The sequence below is a fragment of the Somniosus microcephalus genome, chromosome 6 (genome assembly GCF_052327205.1).
Source record: "Somniosus microcephalus isolate GS21.2 chromosome 6, FLI_Smic_1.0, whole genome shotgun sequence".
Classification (NCBI taxonomy): Eukaryota; Metazoa; Chordata; class Chondrichthyes; order Squaliformes; family Somniosidae; genus Somniosus; species Somniosus microcephalus.
The window spans coordinates 224,279,007-224,301,745 of NC_140992.1; the positions used below are offsets into that span (position 1 = coordinate 224,279,007).

The following is a 22,739-nucleotide window of genomic DNA, read 5'->3' on the forward strand; positions in this document are numbered from 1 at the left end:
TTCACGGTTATTTTGTTTTGTTTTGTTCACTTTTCTCGTTTCTTTTTTGTTGTTGCTGTTGAGAATATTCCGCGTCTTCGTTCGAGTCCTTGAAGTCGCTGTTGGCTGGGTTGCTCGGAAGGTGGAGGTTAATGAAACTGGATTTCGTGCAACAATAGAAGGGGGCAGCGGCACATTTTATCGACTATAGCCTTGTGCAAAAAAAAAGCCCTCCTCCTCCTCCTCCCTCCCTGCCGAGTCCCGTAAATAATCACTTGTCTTGGTGTGGGCTGGCTGGATCCTGCATCCAAATCCACCAGTTGCAAAGAAGTTGCGTGTGTGTGTGTGTCTCGGAGAGGAGAAAAAAAAAATACTTGACTGAAATCTAGTTTTAGCACCATCGCGAAACAAAAAAAAAGTACGAGACGTCACGCGTAGTCCACTCCGAGAGGTTGAAGTTGCCGCATTGCAACGGGCAGGAGGAGGAAGAAGAGAGAGAGAGAGAGAAGCGAGAGAGAGGAGAGTCCTCGGAGCAGATTGATGTTTGGAGCTCCAGTCAGTGCCCCGGACAGCGGCGCCCAGAGAGCAGCTTTTTCCAGCAGAGTCAAGAACTGGACATGTCCAGACGCAAACAATCTAAGCCTCGGGCTGTTAAAGGTGAGCCTTTTCAAAAAAAAAAATATATATATATAAAAAAATATTTCTTTTACTTTTTTGTGAAGGGGGTGGAGGAGGGGGGAAAAAGCGGGAACGGTTGCAGAAACGGACTTTTCCGCGCGTGCAACGCCATTCTCTTCGCTGATGTCCGCTTGGAGCCTCGAGGCGGCTGGAAGAAAGAGAGAGTGAGCGCGCGTACCCGCCCGCCCGCTGGCAGGGGCGCTGTGGAGAGCCGCACGCATGCCTGACCGCACGCGGGCAGGGCGGAGCTGGAGGCGCGAAGCCCAGGTGCTGGCACGTTCTGATCCTGGCGGCGCCCCACCACACAAAAAGAGGCGGTTGCGATTCTGATCGCGCGCTGGAGGGACAGTTGAATTTAAATCAGCTGGCGTGCGTGCTCAGAACGTGGTGCCGCGAGCGGCCCGGGTGAGATGCTGTCCGTTCGAGCGGCTGGCGTGCCAAGTACAAGGCTCTGGGCACACTGCACCTGTGCTGCATCTCTTTTTTTTAAAAAACACTCTAGTTACTTCTCTCTCCTCCCCCACCCCCCAGAAAATGAGTTGCTGCTTTACACCTACACTACAGCAAGAGCTGTGTCAAAATTGCACATTGTATGGGGGGACGAAACGGATGTGTAATTGGTCACCGGCACATCAACAGCGGAAACTAATCCAGGATATCCCACCTTGCACATCTGTAATTAATCCCTTCCTATTTTGTTATAGCATGCATGTAAGGCATTTGGCATCTTTTGTAAGAAACACCTCGTGTAATTTCAAGGGAGGTTGACATACACTTCAGCAAAGACATTTGCTCATGAGCTGTAAAAGCAAAATGGACAGTTGGGTGATTCCTAACCCTCATCCAAACTCTTAAAATGGGAATAGCTTGAGCTCACTATTGTGCCCATGATTTTCCATCTATTGATTTCAAGGGATGGAAAGTTTCAGATACTGTCTGTAATTTTCCGATATGCTGCTGTTGGCAGGCGTGATTCCTCATTACTGTAAATGGAAAAATTTAGGCTAGAAATTTTTTCCCGCTCCTTTTTTGTTATTTGTTCATGGGATAAGAGAGATGCTGGCAAAGCCACATTTATTGCCTATTCCTAGTTGCCCAAAGAAGGTGGTAGTGGACCACAACCTTCTTGATCCACTGCAGTCCGTGTGGAGATAGTGTTCCCATAATGGTGTTGAGTAGGGAACTCCAGGATTATGATCCAGCAAAAATGAAGGAATGGCAATATATGTCGAGTTAGGACGGTGTGTAACATATTTAGTGTCGTATTGGTAATGCACCAACAGGATGCTCGGTGACAATACTTTCATACAGGGATTTTTTAAAAAGTGCAAGTTTATTGAATAATCTAATGAAAAGCTAAGTAATAAATATGAAAATATTGAGAGTGATTGAGAAAGCAATTTCATTGAGATGTTCAGGTAACCATATAAACCATCAGACTTGAATGCTTTAGTCATTTAGATCCTGAGATAAGTGATTCCAATGCAAATAATCTCAAGACTTTTTGTGTAATATGTGTCTACTTACACCGTAATTGCTGAAGGGTTAAATTTATGTCTTTTGCCCACATGATAATTGGAATGTATTGCATTGAACATTAAAATTGATTTAAATATTATGTAAATTTGAAGAGCAAAGCTTGAGCGGTTTATAAACATTTGAATGTCAATTAGGTTACAGTCCTTTAATCAATCGTTAACATTTTAACTACTGTTTTAAAATGTTAATATATTAATTATGGGATTTAAGTTGAATTATTTTATTTGAAACAAAGTTTTTTGCCATATTTGAAAACATTCCAGAATCTTAGAGCAGTACAAAACATTGCTTGCAGAATATTTTACTTATCTGTAATATCACTGTTGATTTAATAACTACAGTATAATATAGTGCAGTGAAATTGTATGCTTATTAAATTAATATACAAATGAACTCCGTAACAACACATTGCTGTAGTGATGTAAAATGTACATGTAGATTGTAATAACATATTGTACACCTTGTTTGTATGCTTTGCATCTGGACTGGTCTCACACAGTGGTACATCACAATGAGACACTACTTCGGGTACCAGGAGAGTACAATTGGTATCAGGTTTGTATTCTGATAGCAAGTGAAATGTGTGGTGTGTGCGTACCTCATTAAGGACACAGTATGAAACACTCCCAGAGAGGCCAATTCACACTGCATGGGGTAAAACTCCAGTGTGATGCCCACGTGTTTTAAAAGTTTTCATGCTTCCTTGGACCTCCTGTGCATTTATACATTTAGTCATAGTTTTAAATGTTTTGAGAGTGTAGGTGCTCCTGCCCATCTCACAATATTTAAATTTAACTGCTGGCATGCACAGATTTCTCATAGATGTGATAGTTTGAATCAGAGCCAGGTACTGGCTGGCTGGAATCAATTCTGTAGCTACCCATCGCAATTCAGTATAAATGCACTCCAAGTGTCTTATGAAGGCCAACAAGTCTTGGCTCCCACTAAATGATTCAGGCAGTCCCAGGCCTACTAGTGTAATCAACAAAGGAGGAATCTTTTCAGAAATGGTCTATGTGGGGTTGGAGAGTGATCCTTGTGAATTGCTTCAAAAATGGGTCTTTTGTTAATTGGCAGCTGCTTATGCACATGGATCTTAAATTTATATTACATAAACATTTGTGACCATCAAGCCAACCTGTCACCTCTCTCTGGTGTTGCAGCTTTTGACATTCTAGCGATTATGTGACTCATTATTAAAGGAGAACAAAACTCTGGGGGATGTACTTTCAATCAAGGCTGGTGGTGCTGAACTTTCTTATTTATGTTGCTTTGCGATTTGTGACCAGAACTATGTAAGTTGCTGATTTCCCTGTTTAGTATAATGTCCAGATGAAAGTGGACCCTCTAGAAGCATAATTCTTGCAGATTTCTAACAAAACAAAGCAAAGATTTCCTGTCAGGCAGGAATCACTTTATAAAAAAAAAAAAAAAAAAATGCATTATTTTTCTGAAAGTATTTCCCCTTCGAGTATTGATTATTCTTGGTGGACCAGGTGCTGAGCAATGTCTTTGTGTGACTAGTATAGGTGTATTCCAAGCAAGGGGAGAAGACTTTGAAGGAGTGGAAGGTTTTTGTAGCTAGTTTACTAACCATTATGTACCTGGCACACACACTTAACTGGATTCAATCATCATCTACCTATAACGGCACTGTTCTTCTGATCAGTGCCTTCAACGATCACCATAAATTAGGAAGTAGTAAGGGATATATATCTATCCTAATCTTTGCCTTGCCTCTGTCCATTCATGTGTGCATTTTGGTTGTTGCTGAGGACCTGAGCCCATTATATGTATCTCCCCTTTTTTTTCTCTTCTCCTGTCTCCTCCCCTTACATGCCACTTTTCATGGCTCCTCTTGGGCACTTTGCCCCGCCCCTCCCCCAATCCCTACCCAAACCCTTCACTATTCCACTGCCTTCCTGCTGCAGTTCCAAGCTTGAATCCCTCTTGGATAAGCTCTCAGTTACCTTCTGTGCCTCTGAGCATTTTTTGAAGGGTCCATCAAGGCACCAGTTGTTGCCTCCTTATGAGCATCAACATCAGTTCTCCCATCTTCCTCTCTTGCGTAGCGTGCACTGGGGCAAATTGTGCCAACCTCCTTCCCATTCTGTTCACCCCACCTACCGCTGCGTCCTTGGAATCTGCTAGCACATCAACAATTGCTGCCCCTCTACTACTACTCTGAGTTTCTCAGATATATTCTCACTCCTTTCCTCCCTCAGCCTTTGCACTGAACGACTTTTCATGCTTAATGATTTCAAACTCCATTTCAACTCAACTTGTCCTCGCTCCTCTGATTTTGTTGCTCTCTTGTCCTCCCTTAACCGTTCTCTCCCTATATACACTCCTATCCATATTCATGGCCAGCTCTTCAACTGTACCATCTTGCGTGGCCCCTCTACTCTCATTGTCTCGATCAGACAAGGCCATTTCTGATCATTTGTATCTCTCACCACTCTCATCCACTTTCCTTCTTCCAAGCCCAGTTCCTTCTGCCCTAGAAAAAATCTCCCCCCAAGTCACTTGCAACTGTGCTTTCAAACTCCCAACTGTCTAGCCTTTGGCCCTCCATTCACGACAATACATTTGCAGTTGTCGATCTGTTCAATCTCTCCTTCACCTTTGCGTTTGATGCCCTTGTCCCCAGTAAAACTCTTGCTCTCTCCCACCCTGGTCGTTCCCCGTGGTATGGCCCCCATCATCGCCCCCTCAGTCTAAGGGGCGGAGACTTGAACGTGTCTGGTGCAGCACTGGTTTAGCCATCCATCTCCAGATCTGGCTTGCCCACGTGAAGCAAAACTACTACCAAGCCAAATTTCCCTAAAGTAACCCCTTGCCTTAGCCCCAGACCTGTCTTTTTCTAACTTGTCTCCCTATATGCCCTCTCTGAGCTCATCTTGCCCATGAGACCCATCTCCTGCTCCTTTGATCCCATTTCCACTAAATTGCTGACCACCGAACTTCCCCTCCTGAACCTCGTGCTAGCTGACATTATAAATGGTTCTGTACTGTACTGTACCCTCCCTTTCAAAACTGCCACCTGCTCCCCACCCTCGACCCCTCTATCCTTGCAAACTACCACCCCATCTCCAACCTCCCTTTTCTCTTCAGAGTCCTTGAACATGTTGCCTCCCAAATCCGTGCCTATATGTCCAGCAACTCCATGTTTGAATCTCAAATCAGGTTTCACCCCTACCACAACACTGAAATGAAATGGCTCTCATCAAAGTCACAAATGATTTTCCCTGTGACATGGTGCACTCTCCCTCCTCAGCCATCTCTACCTTTCTGCAGCCTTTTTACATGTCGATCCCACCATCCTGCTCCAATGCCTCCTCCATTCTCTAGCTGAGTGGCACTGCTCTCGCTTGGTTCCACTCTTACCTAATCAATTGTAGCAGCTCCAACAGTAGCTTCTCTTCCTATCCCTGCATTGTTACCTCTGGAGTCCTTCAAGGATCTATCCATGGCCCCCTCCTATTCCTCATCTGCATGCTGCCCCTTGCTGACATGATCCAAAGACATGGAATCAGGTTCCACATGTACAGCTGATGACACCTAGTTCTACCTCCCTCTATCCCTCCACTATCTCTCTGCTGTCAGCCTGGTCGTCCAGCATCCAGTCTTGATGAGCCGCAATTTCCTCCAGTTCAACATTGGAAAGACCAAAGCCATCGTCTTTGGCATCCCGCAAACTCCATTCCATTGTCACTCCCTGGCTACTGTCTTAGGCTGAAGCTTTGTTTGCTGTCTTGTAGTGGAAAGCTAACTTCCAGTCTGAAGCTCCAGACTTGACCTGCTTTAGATCAAGTATGCATTCTATTTGACTGAGTTGTGCTTCCGTCCTCAAATCTTCTGCATCACAGACTGCCTAAATATCTTCATAATATCGCCTGTCTCACCCCTGCCCATTTTCTTCCAAAAGTGCTCTCCTGACCGGTTTGCCATTCTCCACCCTCCATCAGCATCCAAAACTCTGCTGCCTGTATCCTGACCCTCAACAAGTTCTGCTAGCCCATCACTTTGGTGCTCCCTGACCTGCATTGGCTCGCAGACCCCCAGCATATCCGGTTTAAAATTCTCATCCTTGTGTTCAGATCCCTTCATGGCCTCACCCCTGTCTATCTCTGCAACCTCTTCCAGTACTAAAACCCTCTGACATCTCTGCGTTCCTCCAATTCTGGTCTTTGCATCTCCCACTCCTTTCACCCCACCATTGGTCAGCTGTCTTGGACCTAAGCTCTGGAATTCCCTCCCTAAACCTCTCTGCATTTCCACCTTTCCTCCTTAAAACTCTTTCTTAGTCACCCCTCCTAATATCTCCTTCTTTGACTTGATGTCATTACGTTTCTGTGTAGTGCCATGGGCTGTTTTTCTACATTTAAAGGCGCTATATAAATGCAAATTATTGTTGGAGTAGTAATAAATTTCCATGGCCTTCGTGCATTTGTATTTTGTGATCGCTAATGATCTCCAAGTGGCTTGTTTGTACTCTAACTAGAGCGAATGCCTAGTTAGATCTGGCATTGACCAATCTTCTGAACCTGAATGCACACAGCAAAGAACTGATTGGCAGATCTCAACATGCCTGTCTGCAGCTCGGGTACCTTGAAAGCACGTGAGATGCAAGATTTGGTGTGACCGTGCTAATTGGAAGCACCTCCAGTGTGAAGTTTGCTGACTTGTAGTGGAAAGCTAGTTACCAGCCAGAAGTTCCAGACTTGACGTGCTTTAGATCACATATATGATCTGTGTAGCAGTCCCTCAGAGAATTCTGTTTAGCTCAACTGTTTCATATCTTTAGCAACCTGGTAGATATTATTCAGTTCTGCATAAAGCCACACTCCTATCCAGGTGGCTATTTACTGACAGTGGCTCGGAGCCCTAGTTTAATGAAACATGCTGCAACAATTTCCAGAAACCAGAATGATTTGGATAATGGGGAAGATCAGACAACCAAAAATATGGGGAAGTATATTGTCACACTATGTACCGGATTCAAAAAATGACCGTCAATTTTGAAGTATGTGATTTATGAACACATCCCAAGTACTGTTGGAAGATAGTTTTGGATCGTTTCCAATGTCTTTATGACCCCTTTTCTAGAGAAAGATGGACAACTTGTGATGCTTTCTGTTATGTGTCCAGAAATGATTCCAAACAAAGTCAATTGTTGTTCTTAGTATTTCCGCAGCATTCAAAAGAAATGAGATCCGCATCTCATTGAGAAACTAGCCTCTTACAGCAATCTGTTAAGTTGCTGAATTGAATACATGAGATCCTCAGAAAACAAATGTTATGGAATGATAAATGGAAGTTGATCTTAATATAACACCTGTGTAGCAGTCCCTCAGAGAATTCTGTTTAGCTCAACTGTTTCATATCTTTAGCAACCTGGTAGATATTATCAAAAAGACGATACAAAACTTGGCAATGTAGTGAACAGTGAACATGATAGCAGACTTCAGGAGGACATAGACAAATTGGTGAAATGGACAGACACATAGCAGATACAATTTAATGCCGATAAGTGTGAAGTGATGAACTTTGGGAGAAACAACGTGGAGAGGCAGTATAAGCTAAATTGTACTATTTTGAAGAGGTGCAAGAACAGCGGGATCTGGGGGTGCATATTCACAAATCTTTGAAGGTGGCAGGGCAAGTTGAGAAGGCGATTAAGAAAACGTATGGGATACTCGGCTTTGTAAATAGGGGCATTGAATACAAAAACAAGGAAGTCATGTTATTTTACAAATCCCTGGTTAGGCCTCAGCTGGAGTATTGTGTGCAGTTCTGGGCACCACACTTCAGGAAGGATGTCAAGGCCTTGGAGAGCGTACCGAGGAGGTTTACCAGGATGATACCAGGGATGAAGGAAGTCTGATGTGGAGAGATTGGAGAAGTTGGGATTGTTTTCCTTAGAGCCGAGAAGGTTGAGTTGAGACCTAATAGAGGTATTCAAAATTATGAGGGGTTTTGATAGAGCAAATAGGGAGAAACTATTTCCTCTGGCAAGTGGGTCGGTAACCAGAAGTCATAGATTTAAAATAATTAGAAAAAAAACTAGAGGGGAAATGAGGAGAAATTTCTTCAGAGGATTGTTAAGATCTGGAATGCACTACCTGAAAGGGTGGTGGATTGGACATGTACTCGGAAGAGGACTAATTTGCAGGGTTATGAGGAAAAAGCTGGGGTGTGGGACTAAATTGGACAGCTCTTTCAAAGAGGTGGCACAGGCATGACGGTCCGAATGGCCTCCTTCTGTGCTGTAAGATTCTATGATTCTATGAAAAGTGACCACGTTTGCTTGGCTGGTAATATTAACTCTCAATCTAAAAATGAGCAATTGAATAGATGCAGACAAAGTTGGCATGTAGGTGGCCAATTATTGTGTTTGGCTTTGTTGCAAAAGACTGACTGTTACCTACCCACCTCTTCTGTAAGGGTTACATGGTTCCTGCAGTTAGACATTCAGTTCCTTGGGTTGGCAATCCTATCCAAATTTCGCTGTGCAAATAAGTGCTGAAGGTTACTAGAAAAGATGTCCAAGAGTGGGAATTCTTTAGAAAGCTTAGTGCAACTTGTCATATTTGGTCACTCCAATATTCTAATAAAATGAAATATTTGCAGCCCTGTTTGACAGGTTGTAATAAAAACTTTATCTCCTCTCTTGTTCCTGTACTCCGTACTGTCTAAAACAATGGAGGCCAGTGGACTTTGAGAATAACTTATTGGGGGAGAAATTCGGTTGGTTAGCGCCTGACGGGGGCGCTAATGAAGTAGCGCCGGGGCAAGGCGAATCCAGCGCCGCACACCAAATCCAGTCACCCCTTAGTGCCGCCACTAATGGTTAGTGCCTGGGGCTTTAGTGCCAGGCAGATTGTGACGCTCACTGAGCGCCCGATCTGCCAAATTGATTATTGCTCTCTGCCTTAGAGCCTTGCCCCAACAACGACAGGACGAGGAAGCGTGAAGCAAGCGGATGGCGGCTCCAGGGGCACTATTTAAAGGGATCAGTCGCAGCTGTCCAGTTAGTGCTGTTTCACGGCTTCCTTGTCAGTTTGTGATTGTACAAGAGTTTAATTCAGTCATTTAAAGGTTCTTTAGTATCAGGAGTGTTGTGGCTACTAAAAATTTGTTACATTTATTCTGACAAAATTTCAAAGTGCTACACATTGTAACATTAATGGGCGCTCTACTGGCAGTCGACCTCGCCCTCCAGGATCTACTGCGGAGGTAGCGAGAAAGATTCAAGATGCGGCCAGAGGGAGGAGGAGGGCCATCCGGGTTCTCAACAGGAGGCCTTACCCTCCGAGGGTATTCCAAGAGCACTTCTACCTCCAATTAAGCGAGGAGCAGTGCATTGGAAGACTCCGCTTCAGCAAGGATGTGGTCTCTGAAGTTTGCCACCTCCTGCAACCAGACTTGAGCCTTGGATCAGGTCGACTACCGCTCTCTGGCAGTCAAGGTCACCTTCGCCAGCGATTCCTTCCAGTCTGCAACAGGAGATATAGCGAACATCTCGCAGTTCGCCGTCCATCGCTGCATCCGGGAGGTCGCGGAGGCTCTGTACAGCAGGAGAAGGGACTACATTTCTTTCCCCATTACCAGAGAGAAGCAGGACGAATGTGCATGTGCTTTGCCAGGATAGCAGGGCGCCATTGACTGCACCCATGTGGCTTTGCGGGCACCGCATAACAATCCTGACATCTTCTGTAACCGCAAAGGCTACCACTCGCTTCATGTGCACTTGGTGTGTGACCACAGACAGTGAATCCTCAATGTGAATACCCGCTATCCTGGTAGCAGCCACGATGCCTTTATCCTGTGCCAGACCGATGTGCCAGCACTCTTTCAGCCACCACGTCAAGCTCGTGGCTGGCTGCTCGGAGACTAGGGCTATTTGCTCTCCACCTGGTTCATGACTCCCCTCCGCCACCCCAGCACTCCTGCTCAGCACTCATATAATGAGAGCCACATGCTGCAACCAGGAACATCATCGAGCAGACCATTGGGGTGCTCAAGCAATGATTCCGCTGCCTTGACTGCTCTGGAGGAGCCCTCCAGTACTTGCCGGAATGGGTGTCCCATTTCATGGTCGTCTGCTGCATGCTCCACAACTTGTCCATCATGAGGGCCCAGCCCTTGCCAGCAGGAATTGCAGGACCAGCTCAGGAGGAAGACGACCAGGAGGAGGAACAGGATCGAGGGAGGAGGCAGCCAGTCAATCGGCCTTCTGGAAGGGCGGTCCGTGACTGCCTCATCAGACTGCGGTTCTAATAAATTAAACCCCAGATCCCGTTGCTCAGCACATTCCCATCATTCCATCCCTGTCGCAGGCCATATCACAGCGCAAAGCTGAAATGAGGGACACCACAAAAATCATCCAAAGCCAATTAATGAATTTATCAATAATCAGTGAACACATATTTACAACAACAATATTAGCTATTCACCCATGTGCAATCCCTTACTGCCCTTCGTTATGGTGCTTTTGCCTACTCCAGTGCTCCTACGAAGTGTTGGCCCAATGGCTGCAGCATGGCTGGTGGAAAGCTGCTGAGTGTCCGTGCGGGAGACGTCAGATGGGCTTGCAGGACGCCTTCGACCAGCTCTGGGCCCGGAAGGCCTGGCTGTAGACTGCACCACCTCCGCATGGCGGCAGCAGTCTGGGCTGGCTGGATGACGGGCAGCGACAAGGTTCAATGGCAGAGTACCAGTGGTGGGAGCAGGAACGCTGTCATCCTGAGAGGACAGCAGGTTCCTGCTCCACTGACCCACTGGCACTCCCCCAGGGCAGAACCTGAGCATCACTGCCAATCTGCTGGAGCACAGATTGCTGGCCTGCTACGACACCATGAAAGCTCCGGTGGTCAACCCAGCCACGATGGCAGCAGTCAGAGCTTGTGTGGCATCAAGGGCAGTTAGGAATGGGCAATAAATGCCGGCCTTGCCAGCGATGCCCACATCCCACAAATGAATTTAAAAAAATCAAGCTGAGACTACATGAGCGCAATCTGCGAATCAATGGCACCAAGCATAGACTGCATTACAGCACTAAGACGTTGTGCGGCTTCCACCTGTGCTGCAATGGAAGCTGCGACATCGCCCATCACACGCGGCACGAGGTCTCGGTCGCCACGGTCTCTCTGGGAGTCCATGGTGCATTCCAGACTGCAAATGATGGGCTCCATGTTGTGTGCAGAGCTCTGCGCACATGTTGAAGGCGGAATCTTCCACACTCCTTGCCATTGCCAAGAGGCTTTCGGGCACCCTTGCCTTTGCACCTATCCTCTTCATGTGCATGCCCATCACCCTTCTTCTAAAAGTCTCCCCATCGAGGTCCTCATCTGAGTCCTGTGCAGCAGAACTCGCCCTCCGGGGAGCTGACTCCTGAGCTACCCTTTCACCCTGGCCTCGCTGCAGCCCACTCATTCCCGGTGCATCACCTATGCAGATCCCGCTACTATACTAGCCTCTAAAGAATGCGTAGGGCCAGTATCTGAGCTGGTGCCTGCGGGTGAGACATGCAGTGACGCGGTGTGTTCTTCGTCCTCTTTTTCCACCTAGCTCTCTCTGGTACCCTCAGACAGGCTGCCCAGCTGCTTGCTCATTATGGGAAAGTATAAAGGCACAAGAGTCTGGTTAAGGTGAGGGGAGGGGGGCAGGAAGGGAGAAAGGCGTGCATACAGCATGATTATTGGGAAAGGCTTGTGGGGTGATGGGGAAGTGGAATGTGAGAAGAAGGAGTAGGGATGAACACATGGCGCCCACCACCTGGTGCTGAATGATCTGCAGCACTCTCCTCCAGCGCAGACAGTGATTGGGTGTCAGGTTGTCCCCCGCCTGTGCGCTCCTGCTCCCTCCTATTTGAGCGACCTTGGCCTGCAAGAGAGAGGAAAGTGTGTGAGTGAATGTGGAGCAATGTGTTTGGGAGATGTGCCTGCCATAGTTGAATAGCTGTCATTGTGTGCAAGGTTCGAGATGTGGGTATGAGTGTAGGTCGGTTGAGATTGTCGGGTACTGCTGGGGGTGTGGTGCTTTGGGCAGTGTGTGTAGACTGAGGTTCAGATGGTGGTATGTAGCATTTGTTGAAGCATTGACTCACCCTGACCACCCGAGTGAGGTCGTTAAATTAAATTTTTAAATTTGTTTATGGGATGTGGGCGTTGCTGGCAAGGCCAGCATTTATTGCCCATCTCTAATGGTCCTTGAGAAGGTGGTGGTGAGCCGCCTTCTTGAACCGCTTCAGTCCGTCTGATGAAGATACTCCCACAGTGCTGTTAGGTAGGGAGTTCCAGGATTTTGACCCAGCGATGATGAAGGATCAGCGATATACTTCTAAGTCAGGATGGTGTGTGACTTGGAGGGGAACTTGCAGGTGGTGGTGTTGCCATGTGCCTGCCGCCCTTATCCTTCTAGGTGGTAGAGTTTGGGAGGTGTTATGTCCGTGTATCTTAATGTTGTGTCCTTCAATAATCAGACAACAGACTGCAGGGAACGATTCAACAGGCGTTTACTGAATGAGGGTTACTCTAGAACTAACTGTACAGATCACTACTCAGGGTTTATATACAGGTGTGGTCACTGCCGGTACGACAGTATACAGGAGCTGTAAAAAGTAGTTCTCTCCCTTAATAAGGTATATATACATTACATACATTACAATTCCTCCTCTTTTAGATTAACAGTACCATAATACTCATTTAACAATTAACATTTTTAATATACAATGTTATATGAAAATAGTCCATTCATATATTCAGTCTCTGGGGAGGCTTCCTGATTCTTTCTGGATAATGCCTTTCCCGAGTGTCTCGCTCTTGGTGCGGAGGCGATTCTAGCACCCTGTCGTCAGTTGATTCATCAGCTTCCAATGCTATTGTTTGAGGTAGATGTGACCTGTACGTCGGGTTCCTCACCAGGTACGTATGGCCGAGACATGGGGTTGACTCGTTCCTGTGACTCTAGGATCTGGTCAGCGTGGCGTCTCACAATGTTCTCCCCAACATCCACTGTGTACATTAGTGGCCCCTGCCGTGTGCATATCGTTCCTGGTTGCCATTTCTCTGTTCGGTAGTCGCGGGCCAAGACTGGTTGCCCTACATTGAAGCTCCTTGTCGGCTTCTCATTGATGTGCTGGAATTGCTTACTCTCAACATCTCTTCGTACATTTGGTCTGAGCAAATCCAGACGAGATCTCAACCTTCGGTTAAAGAACATCATGGCTGGGGCCTGGTTGGTGACTGCATGTGTCGCATTTCTGTAGGCTAACAGGAAATTGTCCACCTTATGCTGCAGTGGAATGTCGTCATCGCACATGGCCTTTACTGCTTTTTTTAAAGGTTTGTACGAACCTCTCAGCCAATCCATTTGTGGCTGGATGATACGGGGCGGATGTGTAATGCCTTGCCCCATTCCTTTTCATAAATCTTCGAAACTCTTCGGACACAAACTGTGGTCCGTTATCAGAGCAAATCTGCTCTGGCAAGCCGTTCCTGGCAAAAATGGTCCGTAGGACTGCAATAGTTTTCTCCGTGGTGGTGGAGGACATTTTGATGACCTCAGGCCATTTCGAGTGCGCATCCACGGCTATTAAGAACATTGAGTCCATGAATGGACCAGCAAAATCAATATGCACCCGTTGCCATGGAGATGAGGGCCACTCCCATGGGTGTAGAGGGGCATGTGGTGGTGCATTTTGGACCTTCTGGCATCCTAAGCAGCTCTTTGTTAGGTCCTCGATTTACTGATCGATCCCCGGCCACCACACATAAGCCCTAGCAAGGCTTTTCATTTTCACCCCTCCCAGATGACCTTCGTGAAGCTCATTGAGCACTCTCTCCCTTAACTTGGGTGGAATTACCACTCGGGATCCACACATCAAGGTCCCCTGGCATACTGACAGCTGTTCTCTTCTGGATGAGAATGCTGGCAACAGTGAGTCACCATGTGCTGGCCATCCCTTCACCGTCAAATCATATACCCGAGACAGTGTCGGGTCATTTCGGGTCTCCTTCTCTATACCAGCGTTAGTTACTGGCAAGCATTCAATTATAGTCGAATGAAATATTTCGAAAGGATCCACTGCTGGTGCTTCCTCCGCAGTAGGCAGTGGCAGGCGTGATAGCCCATCAGCGTTTCCATGCTGTTTCGTGCCCTTATACTCGATTTCATATTGGTGCGCCCCTAGAAAAAGGGACCATCTTTGTAGCCGTTGCGCAGTCATCACCGGAACGCCCTTCTTTGGATTAAAGATGGAGACAAGTGGTTGGTGGTCAGTCAGCAAGGTGAACTTCTGCCCGTGCAGATAGTGATTGAACTTTTTCACTCCCCACACTAGGCTGAGGGCCTCCCTGTCAATCTGGGCGTAGTTACGCTCGGCTGAGGTTGGTGACCGAGACGCAAAGGCTACTGGCCTCTCCGAGCCGTCCGGGAATTTGTGCGACAGCACCGCTCCAATGCCATAGGGTGATGCATCACACGCCAACCGAATTGGTAGTGCTGGGTTGAAATGAGCCAACACCTCTTGATGTGATCAATGCTTTGCTCTTCTGGAAAGCTTGTTTACATTCGTCACTCCACTTCCATGGTACCCCCGTTTGCAGTAGGGTGTTCAGTGGGTGTAGTACGGTAGACAAATTTGGCAAGAACTTATGGTAGTAGTTCACCAGCCCGAGGAACGACCTCAGTTGTGACACATTTTCCGGTGCTGGAGCCTTGACTACTGCCTCAATCTTTTCAGGGGACTTATGTAACCCCTCTTTATCAATAACGTGGCCACAGTACGAGATCTGCTTCTGGAAAAAGTCGCATTTGTGGCGATTAGCTCGGAGCCCATATTCCTTCAATCTAGTGAGCACCTGCTCCAGGTTGGCGAGGTGATCACTGTCATTTTCGCCTGTGACTAGGATGTCGTCCAAATAACACTGGGTCCCTGGAATCCCTTGCAGGACTTGTTCCATTGCCCTTTGCCAAATAGCCGGAGCTGATGCTACCCCGAACACCAGCCGGTTGTATTGGTAGAGACCTTTATGAGTGTTGATCGTGAGGTACTGTTTCGAGGCTTCTTCTACCTCCATTTGCAGGTACGCCTGGGCCAGATCAATCTTAGTGAAGCGTTTCCCTCCAGATAGCGAGGCGAAAATATCTTCAATCCGCGGAAGCGGATATTGTACAGTGTGAAGGACTGGGTTCACTGTCACCTTAAAGTCCCCACAGATGCGAACCTTTTTTGGTTCCCCAGGCGTATTACTCAACGACCTCTTCATTACAGGAATGATGGGTGTAGTCCACTCGCTCCAGTCCACTTTGAACAGTACTCCTGAACGTTCCAAACCTTCCAGCTCTGTTTCGATGGCTGGGCGGATCGCATAAGGTACCGGTCTGGCCTTAAAAAAAACTTTGGGCTTGCATTTTTCTCTATTTTGATCGTTGCTGTTATGCCTTTTAGTGTTCCGAGTCCCTGCTGGAACACTTCTTGTGCGTCAGTTAGCATTTTTGACAGTCGTCCAGGTGTGACGTCGTCATCCTTTTTGGCATCTACAGTCAGTGCTTGTATGGAATGCCAATCTAGCTGTATCTTCCGGATCCATTCACGTCCTAGTAGTGGTGGTCCTCCATCTGGCAATACATATAGGTCCATTTTTGGTGTTTCCTTGCCGTTATATATAACGTTCACCCTTATTTTTCCTTTGGGGTAGACTTTTTGCCCCGTGTACGTCTTCAAGACAATCTCTGTATCTCTCAAGGGTATATGTGAGAATAGCCGCTTGTAGTCCCTTCGGTTTATGACTGTTAGGGCTGATCCTGTGTCCAATTCCATTTTCACTTGGACTCCTGCTATCTTGAGCGTGACCCAGATAGTTTGGTGATCCTCCGTTTTGATCACATTATGTAGTTTCAGACAACCCAGCTCCTTGCTTCCGGAGTCTATGTCACTCTTCTGTTCGTCTGAACTACTCTCCGTCACCTTATGTACCTTCTTGTACTTCTCCTGTGGAGATTTCTTGCTGCTGGTTTTCTTTCCTGACCTGCAGACTCTTGCTATGTGTCCTACTTTTCCACACTGTCTGCACACTTTGTCCTTGAACCAGCAATCATTATGGTCGTGTGGTGTTCTGCCGCAGCGATAGCACTTCACTGTTCCGTGCGACATTTCATTTGTGCCATATTCTTGCGGTCTCCGTTGTATCTCTGCAGCGCCCCGTGCTGCTGCTTCGTGTGATACTGCAATGCTGAAAGCCTTGTCCAGCGTAAGATCCTTTTCTGATAGAAGCCATTTCTGGGTTCCTTCACTTTGAAGCCCACACACAAACTTGTCCCTTAAAGTATCTGCTAGTCCCGTTCCAAACTGGCATGTTTCGATAGCTTGCGCAGTTCCGTTAAATACTCAGCATTACTTTCATCTTTATGCTGGTTCCTTTTGTGAAACTTAAATTTTTCTGCTATCAGCAGCGGTGTGGGGTATAAGTGGTCCTGTAGGATTGACACTGTTTTCAAAATCCTTTTCTACTGGCTTCTCTGGGGTTACTATGTTTCGTAGTAAGCCATACGTTTTTGCACCCATTGAATTCAACAATACCAGCGCTTTCTTGTCATCTGGCACTTCATTCGCCTTGCAGTATACTTCTATGCGTTCCACATATGTCGTCCAATCTTCGACTTCATTGTCGAACGCTGTGATACTGCCACTCTTCGGCATTTTTGGGTGTGGTTAGACTGGCTTAAAATGGCGTCTCCCGCGCTGCTGCCAACGCCGCTCTCGGCGGTCCTCGTGGCAAAAGGCGACGCCCTGTGCGTTTCATGCGCTGCTCCTGCGCTGCTGCCAATGCCGCTCTCTGCGGTCCTCGTGGCAATGGCAGCGCCTCGCGTTTTCCTGCGTGCCTCTCTTCCCCTGTTGACGCTGCTCGGCCCTTGACCACCGGCTGCGCTCTGCGCTCTCTCTCTCTCTCCCCCGTTGACGCCACTCGGTCCTGAACACCGGCTGCGCCCTGTGCGCTCTGCCCTCTCTCTCCCCTGTCGACGCTGCTCGGCCTTTTTCTGTGCCGCTCGGTCAGGCTCTAGCCCGCCGCTGTCCGGGAAGGGTCTGCGCAGTACCTGTTGCCAGCCCGTTTCGCTGGACCACCGTGACTGGAAAGCCAAGCCTGGCTCTCGACAGCCTTCCCTGCGATGCTCAAATCTCCGCTGGATGACTGGGCGGTTGCCCGTGGTCGACGCCCGTGCTTCTGGACTCTACCTCCTTCCACTGTTCTCCAGGAGCGAATCCCTGGGAGGTGATGCAGAGTTGCAGGTAGGTTCGAATCTGCGTCGTCGCCAATGTTATGTCCGTGTATCTTAATGTTGTGTCCTTCAATAATCAGACAACAGACTGCAGGGAACGATTCAACAGGTGTTTACTGAATGAGGGTTACTCTAGAACTAAATCTACAGATCACTACTCAGGGTTTATATACAGGTGTGGTCACTGCCGGTACTATACAGTATACAGGAGCTGTAAAAAGTAGTTCTCTCCCTTAAGGTATATATACACATTACATACATTACAGGAGGTGCTGCCGAAGAAGCCTTGGCGAGTTGCTGCAGTGCATCTTGTAGATGGTACACATTGCAGCCATGGTACGCTAGTGGTGGAGAGAGAGAGAATGTTTAAGGTGGTGGATGGGGTGCTACTCAAGCGGGCTGCTTTGTCTTGGATGGTGTCGAGCTTCTTGAATGTTGTTGGAGCTGCACCCATCCAGGCAAGTGAAGAGTATTCCATCACACTCCTTACTTGTGCCTTGTAGATGGTGGAAAGGCTTTGGGAAGTCAGGAAATGAGACACTCGCCGCAGAATACCTAGCCTCTGACCTGCTCTTGTTGCCACAGTATCCCTGTGGCTGGTCCAGTGAAATTTCTGGTCAATGGTGACCCCCAGGATGTTGCTGGTGGGGGATTCGGTGATGGTAATGCCGTTGAATGTCAAGGGGTGGTGGTTAGACTCTCGCTTGTTGGAGATGGTCATTGCCTAGCACTTGTGACGCGTGAATGTTACCTGCCACTTATCAGCCCAAGCCTGAACGTCGTCCAGGTTTTGTTGCATGCGGGCATGGACTGTTTCATTATCTGAGGAGTTGTGAATGGCACTGAACACTGTGCAGACATCAGTGAACATCCCCATTTCTGACTTTATGTTGGAGGAGAGGCCATTGATGAAGCAGCTGAAGATGGTTGGGTCTAGGACATTGTCCTGAGGAACTCCTGCAGCAATGCCCTGGGGCTGTGATGATTGACCTTCAACCACCGCAACCAACTTCCTTTGTGCTAGGTATGACTCCAGCCAGTGGAGAGTTTCCCCCCAACCCCCCTGATTCCCATTGACTTCAGTTTTACTAGGGCTCCTTGATGCCACACTCGGTCAAATGCTGCCTTGATGTCAAGGGCAGTCACTCTCACCTCACCTCTGGAATTCAGCTCCTTTTGTCCATGTTTGGACCAAGACTGTAATGAGGTCGGGAGCCGAGTGGTCTTGGCGGAACCCAAACTGAGCATCAGCGAACAAGTTATTGGTGAGTAAGTGCCACTTGGAAGGTGTCATCGACCGTGCTATCATCAGTTTACTGCTGATTGAGAGTCAACTGATGGGTGATAATTGGCCGGATTGGATTTGTCCTGCTTTCTGTGGACAGGACGTACCTGTTTTCCACATTGTCGGATAGATGCCAGTGTTGTAGCTGTACTGGAACAGCTTGGCTAGAGGTGCGGTTAGTTCTGGAGCACAAGTCTTCAGTACGACAGCCGGGATGTTGTCAGAGCCCATAGCCTTTGCTGTATCCAGTATGCTCAGCCATTTCTTGATATCATGTGGAGTGAATCGAACTGGCTGAAGACTGGCATCTGTGATAGTGGGGACCTCGGGAGGAGGCCGATGTGGATCATCCACTCAGCACTTCTGGCTGAAGATGGTTGCAAACACTTCAGTCTTGTCTTTTGTGCTCATGTGCTGGGCTCCACCATCATTGAGGATAGGGATATTCATGGCGCCTTCTCCTCAGTTAGTTTAATGGTCCACCACCATTCACGACTGGATGTGGCAGGACTGCAGAGGTTTGATCTGATCAGTTGATTGTGGGATCGCTTAGTCCTGTCTATAGCATGCTGCTTCTGCTTTTGTTGCCGTGTGTTGCAGCCTCCCCAGGTTGGCACTGCATTTTTAGGTACGTCTGGTGTTGCTCCTGGCATGCTCTTCTACACTCCTTATTGAACCAGGGTTGGTCTCCTGGCTTGATGGTAATGGTAGAGTGAGGGATATGCCAGGCCAAGAGGTTACAGATTGTGGAATACAATTCTGCTGCTGCTGATGGCCCACAGCGCCTCATGGATGCCCAGTTTTGAGCTGCTAGATCTGTTCTGAATCTATCCCATTTAGCACGGTGGTAGTGCCACACAACACGATGCACTGTGTGGGTCCCGGGGACCACAGTGTTGCCCGAGACCTGCTGGGCTACCTCCCTCCACGTGGCGGGGAAGACTTGCGGCGAGGGCCTCCTGCCACTTGCCGGGTACAGCACCGCTCTCCGTCTCGCCACAGCGAAGACCAATGCTTGGTCCTAGAATTTGCGAGCTCTCTCCCTGGGCCGTTGATGTGCCATAATGACACCTCGTTCAGTGGTCCGGTTCCTTCTCCTTGGCCGCTTGCTGAGAGCGCTGCAGAACCAGCAGTGCTGACAATGAGGTTCTGCAGCATGATTGAATCTTCCCTTTAAGAACTAGAAAGAGCCTGTGGCAATGATGACTAGTGATTAGACTGCACCTGAAATTGCTTAGTGCTTTGAGCCCAATGCCACTGACCTAGGTCATTAGTGCTTGATTTAGCGCTCCCGTCCTTTCTTTGAGTGATGACACTGAATTTTGTGTGCAGTGAGCTTCATTAGTGCCTGGCGCTAAATCTCAAACTTCTCCGAAGTTAGCGCCCATTCCTGGGTGATAATGAATTTCGCCCCCATTGTATATTGCAGCCCATCTACAACATTGGAATGATGCGGGCAGGCATTCAGTCTTCTTAAAAGTCATGACTAGAGCAATATCACAAGAGTTTCAGGTTCTTAAATCTTGTGTAGTGTCTTACTATCCACACACCTTATTTCGTGTCAGAATTTGTGACTGCTTTTCTGTCAACATTACGCATTGTAAATTGGCATGTCAACATTTCACGTTCAGTTTTAGTATACCAACTGTCGCCATGTAGTTGTAGGGACTGGCTCCACAATTGGGCTTCCAAAGTGCCCCTCAGTTGTGTTGCCATCTTGTGTGTATTTTGAAAAAAAAACTTGCATTGATGAAATGACTGTGGCCAATGCCGTGAGCAATTTAGTAATTTTTTTACCAATGCAAGAGCTGCACTTCAACAAAAGGTCTGCACAGAATCTCAATGACAAAGCTTCATATATTGCTTCTTCTAGCTGTGGAACTACCTCTCAACCATGTCATTTCCTGCAATTATAACTTGTGTATATACAGAAGTTTAAATGTAGCATTAATCATCACTTGCTAAACCAGGGTGGTTTGACCAAATACGAAGGCAAGGGGAAACACTTTCTTCCCATACAATTTTTCTCTCTTGACTCCATGCTTGCAGATAACATTGAGCTTTTTATATCGTCTAGTATTGTCCCTACCTCCTTCAAAACTATCATTACCATCCCTCCCATCAAAAATCCACCTTCAATCTCTCCATTTTCTCTAACAACCACCCTGTCTCTAACTTCCCATTTCTTTACGAAATCTTGGAAAATAGCAATGCCCCACTCTCTCAAAAGCAAAATACTGCGGATACTGGAAATCTGAAATAAAAACCTAAAATGCTGGAAGCATTCAGCAGGTCTGCAGTATCTATGGAGAGAGAAACAAAGAACATAACAAATAGGAGCAGGAGTAGGCTATTTGGCCCTTCGAGCCTGCTCCATCTTTCAGTAAGATCATGGCTGATCTTCTACCTCACCTCCATTTTCCTGCACTATCCCCATATCCCTTGGTTCCCTTAATATTCAAAAGTCTATCGATCTCTGTCTTGAATATACTCAACGACTGAGCCTCCACAGCCCTCTGGGGTAGAGAATTCCAAAGATTCACCACCCACTGAGTGAAGAAATTTCTCCTCATCTCAGTCCTAAATGGCCAACCCCTTACACTGAGACTGTGACCCCTGGTTCTAGACTCCCCAGCCAGGGGAAACATCCTCCCTGCATCTACCCTGTCAAGCCCTGTATGAATTTTGTATGTTTCAATGAGATCACCTCTCATTCTTCTAAACTCTAGACAATATAGGCCTAGTCTACTCAATCTCCTTATAGGACAATCCCCCCATCCCAGGAACCAGTCTGGTGAACCTTCGTTGCACTCCCTCCATGGAAAGTACATCCTTCCTTGGGTAAGGAGACCAAAACTGTACACAATACTCCAGGTGTGGTCTCACCAGGGCCCTATATAATTACAGTAAGACGTCTTTGCTCTTATACTCAAATCCTCTTGTAATAAAGGCCAATATACCATTTGCTTTCCTAATTGCTTGCTGTACCTGCATGCTAACTTTCAGTGATTCGTGAACAAGGACACCCAGGTCCCTCTGAACACCAACATTTCCCAATCTCTCTCACCATTTAAAAAATACTCTGCTTTTCTATTTTTCCAACCAAAGTGGATAACTCTACCAGAGTTAACGCTGCAGGCCTGAAACAACTGTTTCTCTTTCCACAAATGCTGCCTGACTTGCTGAGTGTTTCCAGCACTTTCTGTTTTTATGTTCCCACTCTCCTTGTTCAGAACCTCTATTTAACTTATGTCCACCTACAGCATTGAGACTGCACTGGTCAAAATCACAAACAACGTCCTTTATAACTGGAAATAACAACAGAAAATGCTGGAAAAACTCAGCAGGCCAGGCAACATCCGTGGAGAGAAATTAAAAGTCGACGTTTCGGGTTGAAACCCTTTTTCAAAACTGGAAAGGAAATAAAATAGATCGAAGGCAGGGCTGCGATAGAACAAAAGAGAAGTAAAGAGACATTAAGAGGTATTCAAAACCAAACGAGATGGTAATAGGACAGAGGAGACAAAGACGGCTCAGATTAGGTGTGAAGTGTACTGGCAGGATGAGAAACAGCTGCCATGTGGTAGAGAGAAAAAAAAGGAAAGGGGGGGGGGGGGGAAAGGGAAGACCCGAAACAAAGGGGTGGAAAAGAAATATATAAGTAAAAATGTAATGGGGCCAAGCTTATGATCTGAAATTGTTGAACTCGATATTGAGTCCGGAAGGCTGCAAAGTGCCTAATCGGAAGATGAGGTGCTGTTCCTCGAGTTTACGTTGCGCTTCCATGGAACAATGCAAGAGGCCAAGAATGGTGAGGTCCAAGTGGGAATGGAGCGGTGAATTAAAATGACAGGCGACCGGAAACTCGGGGTCACCCTTACGGACTGAACGAAGGTGTTCTGCAAAACGGTCACCCAATCTGCGTTTGGTCTCCCCAATGTAGAGGAGACCGCATCGTGAGCAGCGAATACAG

General features: G+C 47.2%; 1 protein-coding gene across 5 annotated transcripts in view; it reads left to right on the forward strand.

Annotated features, from left to right (window-relative positions):
* The first annotated feature begins 545 nt into the window (after positions 1-545).
* The window catches only part of znf423 (zinc finger protein 423), a 358,819-nt gene continuing 336,625 nt past the window's right edge, over positions 546-22,739 (forward strand). For all 5 annotated transcript variants that reach the window (XM_085991483.1, XM_085991487.1, XM_085991484.1 and 2 more), the window contains exon 1: positions 546-636. In XM_085991483.1, coding sequence (XP_085847609.1) covers positions 597-636 — 40 coding nt within the window. In that variant the 5' untranslated portion in view covers positions 546-596. The remainder of the gene's footprint in view (positions 637-22,739) is intronic.